At 39.2% G+C, this 7144-nt stretch overlaps 1 protein-coding gene across 8 annotated transcripts in view; it reads right to left on the bottom strand.

The window, feature by feature from the left end:
• Positions 1-349: 349 nt before the first annotated feature.
• PLCB4 (phospholipase C beta 4) overlaps positions 350-7144 on the bottom strand; it is a 166992-nt gene continuing 160197 nt past the window's right edge. For 4 of the 8 annotated variants that reach the window (XM_077749141.1, XM_077749142.1, XM_077749137.1 and 1 more), the window contains 3 exons: positions 7052-7138; positions 4036-4072; positions 350-1888 (listed from right to left, as the gene is read on the bottom strand). In XM_077749141.1, the coding sequence (XP_077605267.1) occupies positions 1800-1888; positions 4036-4072; positions 7052-7138 (213 nt within the window). In that variant the 3' untranslated portion in view covers positions 350-1799. The remainder of the gene's footprint in view (positions 1889-4035; positions 4073-7051; positions 7139-7144) is intronic. The other 4 variants (XM_077749143.1, XM_077749144.1, XM_077749139.1 and 1 more) reach the window with 1 other exon arrangement.

The following is a 7144-nucleotide window of genomic DNA, read 5'->3' as shown; positions in this document are numbered from 1 at the left end:
AAAGAGTCCTTTGATTGGATGAGAAGCCATTTGGAATTCTTGAGAACTGGCCATCTCAATGCAGTGCTATATTAATATCCGTACTTTTCCATGGGATGTTAGTGCTGAAAGATATATGGTCTAACCCCCTTGTCTTCCAGATCAGCAAATAGGGAACCAGAGAAAAAAACCACAGATACCAGTTCAAATGATACATAGAAGAAAAAAGAAAAACAAGTACATCAACAACTACCTCACATTTGGGGGAGAGGATGTATGTGTGGGGGGCATGAATAAGCCTCCTTTGGAAATAACGAAGGGTTCATTTGCGAAAAAGGCACAAAGTCTGCTGAAAGTATATACTCTGATGGATGTTAAATATGTTTTCACTTTTTATTAGAGAAGTTGGAAGTTTAATTTCAATATTGATGGTAACATCATTTTCTCTGCTTTGTTCAGGGGAACACACAGAATCAATTTGTACAAGCATATACAACAATTCAGTTGGTGTTTTGTGTTCTAAAATCAGTAATCTGATTAGTTCTAGACTACCAAGTTTCCGTGCGCTCCTCCTGGCTTGGGCGGCATGGCTTGATTCCCCGCCAAATACTTTTTCATGCACTGTCTGCAACACAACTATGGCAGGCTTAAAGACCATGCAGATTAACACTGTAGCAAATTGTTTTGTTATTTAACAGACGTAAAAATGTTATTTCCTGATATGAAATTCTGAAAATCTGCATAAATATTTTTGTGTAAAATTAAATTAGTTATGTATTTTTTTTGAAACTAGAACTTGAAGTATCAAGAATGCCCACATAATTCATATACACATATATATAGACTTTTTCATTACGCTAAAAGTCTTCATAGTCAAATTATATTCTGTGCCATACATTTATTTAACCAGTATTTATTTGGCATTAGGTTAACTGTATCTGTATGGATTAGTCTTAACTGGTGCTGATTATCATGCAAACATAGTTCTGGTATTCCTGTTTACTAATCTCATCATGTGGCAATACGTAGATGATTCTGCTCTATAACAGTGTGATTTAGGAGTATAAATATTTTAAACATGGTCACATTTACAGACGTTTGCCAATAACCACTTCACGATCTTTATGGTGTAATAGTGTGTTATGTTTGGAATCGGCAGAAGCAATTCCTATAAAGCAGTATCGGATGTAAACTTTCTTAACGTGTGCCTAACAGAGTTCTCCCTTGAGCACTGATGAGTTTTGGCACAGGTACACGGTTCTACTTTTTTTTTTTTATTCTAATAATTTCCACAACGTTTACAGGAACTTAACTTCTTACGGCATGGCAGAGACATGGCACTTACTGATGAGGTAACTTAGATGTAGAAAAATTCTGCAAAATTATTTGTCTAGCAGACTGCCACTTCTGCTGATGAATTTGTAGACAGAGTTCCCCCCCTCCCCAGTGCATGCACTTGCTATTCAATCGCTAATGCACTATGTTTGCTGCAGCTCAAACATGTCACAGAGCAGAGTTGTTGACACCAAGCTCATTCACTTGTGATGGTATTGTAGAGCAAACATGTTTAAGTTGTGATATCAAGGGTTAAACTCTGCCTTACTGGACTAATAATCTGGGTGGGGGGGGTTGGAGCTACTTTTGGTTGGCCAAGGAAACCCAATAACTCAAAATGTTCAATAGAAATGCGTAAGTCTCGGTGGTTTTAGGGAACATCTTGGCTGTACATAAAGGAAACCCAAAAGACAACAGCCTTCTTGCGTGAACTCTGTGCTGGGAAGTTCGGGAGTGATCTTTTGATGCTGTGCGGTTTTGCGGCTTCAGTTTGCGTTTTGGAGTTTCACACTACTGTTGCTGGTCTGCGGTCCATCTCGGCTTCCAACTTCACCATCTGCTGCATCTCCTTCGCCTGTAACATCAGAAACATGGCCTTACATGCTGAAATTCTCCCTTGAAGGCACGTAGCTGCCCCGGCCTCTCTTCTCCCATAAATCTCAGGCTGTCACTATATCCTTGCTACTCAAAGTGAGGTCTATAGACCAGGACCTTGTGAGAAATGCACAACCTTGGACTCCATCCCAAACCTACTGGATGAGAATGTGCATTTGGACAAGATCCCTGGGACATTTTTATGCACATTAAAGCTTGAAGAACTAGTTCTTCATAGTGCCAGGAAAACCATTTGAAAAGAGGCTAAGCCAGCCCCTCCATAGACTATGTCATGTCACACCATTTGATTTAGTTTCTACAGATGGACATGTTGCCTTGGCTGTGTATAATTTGAACTTTTAGGTGTTGTTTATGCACAATATTTTCCCCAAATAGCCTGAAATTTAGTTAATTCCCTAAGAATCTGATGGAAAGGTTTAGGTGGGAGCTTATCACATGGATTTCGCTGGAGTACCTTGCAAACACAACATCACAGGAATGTGCAGGGTTCTTGGAATCCTACTGTCCAAAAATTATCCCAATGGGCTCTCACTTTGAGGTAGTCTTTAATGGGCTTTTCCAGGAAGTAAGCCATGGTGAACTTGGTCTCATGAATTAAGACTGCCACTAAGACAACGAGGTGGTTTGGAGGTAGAAAGGAGTCAGATGGGGGCAGATTCTGGTGACAAATAAGTGCTTGGCAGTAGAGGGAAAACAATTGGCTTATTTCGCCATTTACTTTCTAACTGGTTCCTGGATGCTTGTGCCCAACCCAATGCATGTAATTTTTGAGAGAACAAGCAAGCATCCCTTCCTCTTTGTGTGACATGCTACTTTGAAATAAAGGACATTTCAGAATGGAAACATGGTAAAGACATAACTTAGAGGAGGGCTTTGAAGTGCTTTGATGTTACTACTCGTGTCTGCTTAGGTATTCCAACTAAATGGAAGGTCAATAGCGAGGGCTGGGGGCTGGTCAAATCTAAAGATCATCCTGTGAGCATCTAGACATCCCAGAGAGGCCCTGTTACAAAACTAGTATGACCCATAGTCTATATAGTAATTTTCTTCTTATTTTTATATTGTGGCCTTAAGTTTCTTTTTGGCAAAGATGGATACAGTAGTACCAAAGAATTTTATCTTTCTGCTCAAATAAGGGATGGACAGTTCCCTCTACCTAGATATTCTTCTATGCCTGAAGTATACTTCTAATAGAGATACTCTAATAGAGAAATGAAGAAATGGATAAAAATATACAAACATGAAACCATGACACAAACGGTATTCATAAGAGAGGACAGTGAAACATTATCAGAACTAGAAATTAAATACTTTTATGTTTAATTGATAGTAATAGAAGATTCCTTGTGCCTCTCCCCATTTAGCATTTAAAGGCACTACTGAACACGGTCATAGAAGGAAGAATCATATGACAATAAAGGACCATTCTCAGAGCTAAGTTCTCACTGAAGCAGGGTGACCATGCATTCCCATTTGGACAGTTCCAGTTTATGCCTGTAGTCCTGGCCATTCTGAATATCACCCTCTTTCCCTCTCAAAACGATCCTGGTTCACAGAATAAATTACATGGTCACCTTACTTGAGAGGTGGTTAGGGTATTTGGCAGACCAGATCTAGCAGAAACATGACAAAGGTTATAACACTGTAATGTTTTCGCATGCAGACCATAACTCTGTCATTAAAAAAAGCACCGATGAACTTTCTAGTAGGGTGCATTAAAAATTAATTGCAGTCATATTAATGTTTGGGAGAGATCTGACCTTGTGACCCCAGTGTTAGCTGTGGTCAGTCCTGATAAATGATCGTCATTTATCACTGTTCTTGATGCCTGGGTATATCATTATTAGCATATCTTGAGTTTCCTAGGTCTGCAGTAGGAAACGTTGGTTCAAACTCCCTCAGAAATCATACTCTAAAGATTTTGGGCACGTCAGTTTAAATATTACATCAGAAGCCCAAGCATGACATGATCAAGCTTTTACATCCAAACCCCTGAGCTACTAATTAGCTATGATCAGAAGTGAATCATAAATGGAGATCGCCCCAAGAACACTAGCATAGCTGAGAAGGAAAGCAATGTCTTGCTTATTAGAGTTTCAGTCCTACCTTGCGTTTGGGACACTGCATGGCAGGATTTCAATAGCTGTTTGTACAAAAATAGTAATGTCAAAATTGAGTCATACATATAAAACAAAGAAAATAGATGAATACTGAAGTGAAATTGAAAAATGAATGTAAAACCATATACAGAAAAGCAAAAAGCTAAGAATAAAACATGTATACGCCCATCAGTGACAAACTCCCCCCAAATTGATCTCAACAGAAAAAAAAAAAAAAAAAAGAAAAAGAACAAAACAAACAACCGATGCCTAGGAACCCAGACTGTGCTTCTCTTCCTCAGCAGTGAGTGGGGGGTAGAGGGGGAACTTTCAGCAAGAACCCTCACTTTATTAAATGGTAGGACTGATGACAAAAATCAATTGTTAAAGCTTGGGTGTGATAGAAATGGAGCTGTTGATGTTTGGAATGATACATGTGAAGATGATGAGATACTTGTGGCTGGGAGGGTCATGGGAAAACTTAGTAGAAAACGAGTCCCTGACCTTTGGAGGTTTAAATGAAGAACTGGCTGACCAAGTAGGCAAGGCCATTAGGTGGCTTAAAAAGAACACAGGAAGTTAGGATCTAGAATCAGGGCCAGTACATATTAAAGCTTGAGTGGTTTCTGCCAGTGCCCTCAATGCTGGTCTAGCTAATTAAGTAGATCCATTCCACGCTCTGCTTTGCGGGGATGGAGTGAGCCTCTGGGAGTTGGGTCACAAGGAAACAATAAGAAGCTTTAAAGGGAGATATTATGGATGAATGTTACAATTACTTTATCTTTGGCTTAGAAACAGAAAGTAGTCTTTGGGTTTAACAAGGGTTTGGGAGACTGTTCTAAAACTTTAGGATTGTCTGGAAATAGGAAACTTGTCTGCCAGTGAAATGTTTAAATGGTTATGAAGGGAGCTCTCCCACCTGGTTCCAGACCATGCCTATTATGTGGGAAGAAATGGAGTCACTATATCTTTGTACTCTGCCTGGGACAGTGTTATAATACATAGAATAACTGCAAGCTCCCTGACCGTTAAGTTCCAAACAAAACAAAACCACACTCGAAAGATATGGGACTGAATTTGTTACTGGACAGGCCACATTTTGGTAAAGCAAAGCTTAACACAGAAATTCAGGTCCAAGTTCTACCTCTGCCAGAAGCATCAACATGATACTGTGAATTTCTTGTCACAAATGAATTCTTATCATGGAATCTCATTAAATCTTCCTCAAATCTCAAGCTTTCTCACATTCTGTGCTTTCCTAGCTTCTGTGACTCAACGTATCAGCTGTGGGTGGCAGACACTGCTTATAACATATTGAAATGCATTGTATCAATTTTTGGACCAAAAAGGTACTCTCCTCCCAATATGCTCAATCAAGCCAGTTATCACTAATCCATTATATTTTAACGCAAAACCCTGGGGGTGGTTTGAATTACCCGTGTATTAGGATAAAAGCTCCCAGTGATTTTTCTATTATGTACTTTGTCTCTGAAATAAAAAAAACACTAGGTAAGTGTATTCTCTAGCTCTGATATTCACCACTATTGTAGTAATGAGTAATTTTTAGCACATTTACATTCTTTAGTCAGACTTGTTGCTAAGCAACACAGTGATTTTTTTTTCAAGGAGTTTCTTAATTTAGTTAACTGCCTTACCTTAATTGTGCCTTCTTCTGAGAGGCATCTTTATCCCCACCCAGCCCTGCATCACAGAAGTAGATTCTAACGTTTTGGAGATGGTGGCTTTACCTTTATTCATATTCCCATTTTGCCCATGGGAACACTTCCTGAGAAGTGCTTTAAGAGCAACAACATAAGCTAGGTAACTTGTGCCACAACGTGATGTATTTATGAGATGGTCAAATGAATTGGACCCACGGGACAATAAAACATTTATTGTCCCCTTTGAGGATCTGTGGACTGTTCATGAATAGGAGCATTTAGCTGAAAAGGAAATGTGAAACATAACTCAGAAGTATGTTGATGAATAAAACTTCTGTCCACCAAAAAGTAACAAATCTGAAACTAGAAGTTGGATTTACTTGTTACCCAACTGCAATACAAAAAGAGATCTAATGGTTTTGCTTTACTTTCTCAAAGATACATTTTAATGTAATTCCAATGGAAGTGCTTTTCAACAGGAGCCAATTACTCTGCGAAATATATCTTAAAGAGGATTGCTTTGTAGATGAGGAAATAGGAAAGAACAATGTAGCACATGTTTCATCAGAACCTCTTGACAGTTTCTGGATAGAAATTATCTAGATACAAAAACTGCTAAACTAGCATACCTAAAAACTGAAATTTGAACTAAGATAGGCTCAAATTTAAACTGCCACGGAGAGTCATTTTGCCTTATAGGCTGGAGGTATTGCCATCATATTGAAATGAGACTGGATGGCCAATGGACTGTAGCCCATTTGGGAAGGAACCTACCTGTACTATTCTTCAGGTAAACATACATATACCTTTGTGTTGGTATATGCCTGATGGCTAACTAAAGAGTGGGGTTTTGGGGAATGATCTGCCTTGCTGGGGGAAAAAACCCCACCAAGAATACAGTATCCACTCATATTAAGTGGCCTGTAGAGTTTTGGGCAGCCCCTTTCCATGGGTCCGGCTTGTAAACCCTAAGACGGTTTTAAGACTTCATTTTAAGATTGAGGTTGAAAATAGGTGGTTTCACTCATTTGCTTTTAAATATACTATCACTTGTGCCTAGGTTTCAAATTACAAAGCTCTAAATGAAAATGGAGGCATAATTTGTAACCTCTGTTTTCTCCTCACAGGGATATCACTACTAGAATCATCACTATCTATTCCAATGACGACTTCGTGGTTTTTTCCCCCCATCGCTACATTCCTCTCCTTCTTCAAAAGGGACCACATTTTTTTCTAGCCACCCTTCCATGCCACTACTCAGGCTACTGGCTTTAGCAGAAAGATCACCATCTGCAGGTGTGGCATCTGCCTCCCAAACCTGGCTGTCTGTCTATGTCTTGTTATGACCTTTAGGTAAAGTACCTGCTCATTCTGTTTCTCTAGGAACTCTAGGTGTTCAAGCTGGACTTTTTTCAACTGATCCATTTCTTTAGACTGTTTCATGGCGAGCTGCAA

The sequence above is a fragment of the Crocuta crocuta genome, unplaced genomic scaffold (genome assembly GCF_008692635.1).
Source record: "Crocuta crocuta isolate KB4526 unplaced genomic scaffold, BGI_CrCroc_1.0 scaffold407, whole genome shotgun sequence".
Classification (NCBI taxonomy): domain Eukaryota; kingdom Metazoa; phylum Chordata; class Mammalia; order Carnivora; family Hyaenidae; genus Crocuta; species Crocuta crocuta.
This window is presented reverse-complemented; position numbering and strand designations above follow the sequence as displayed.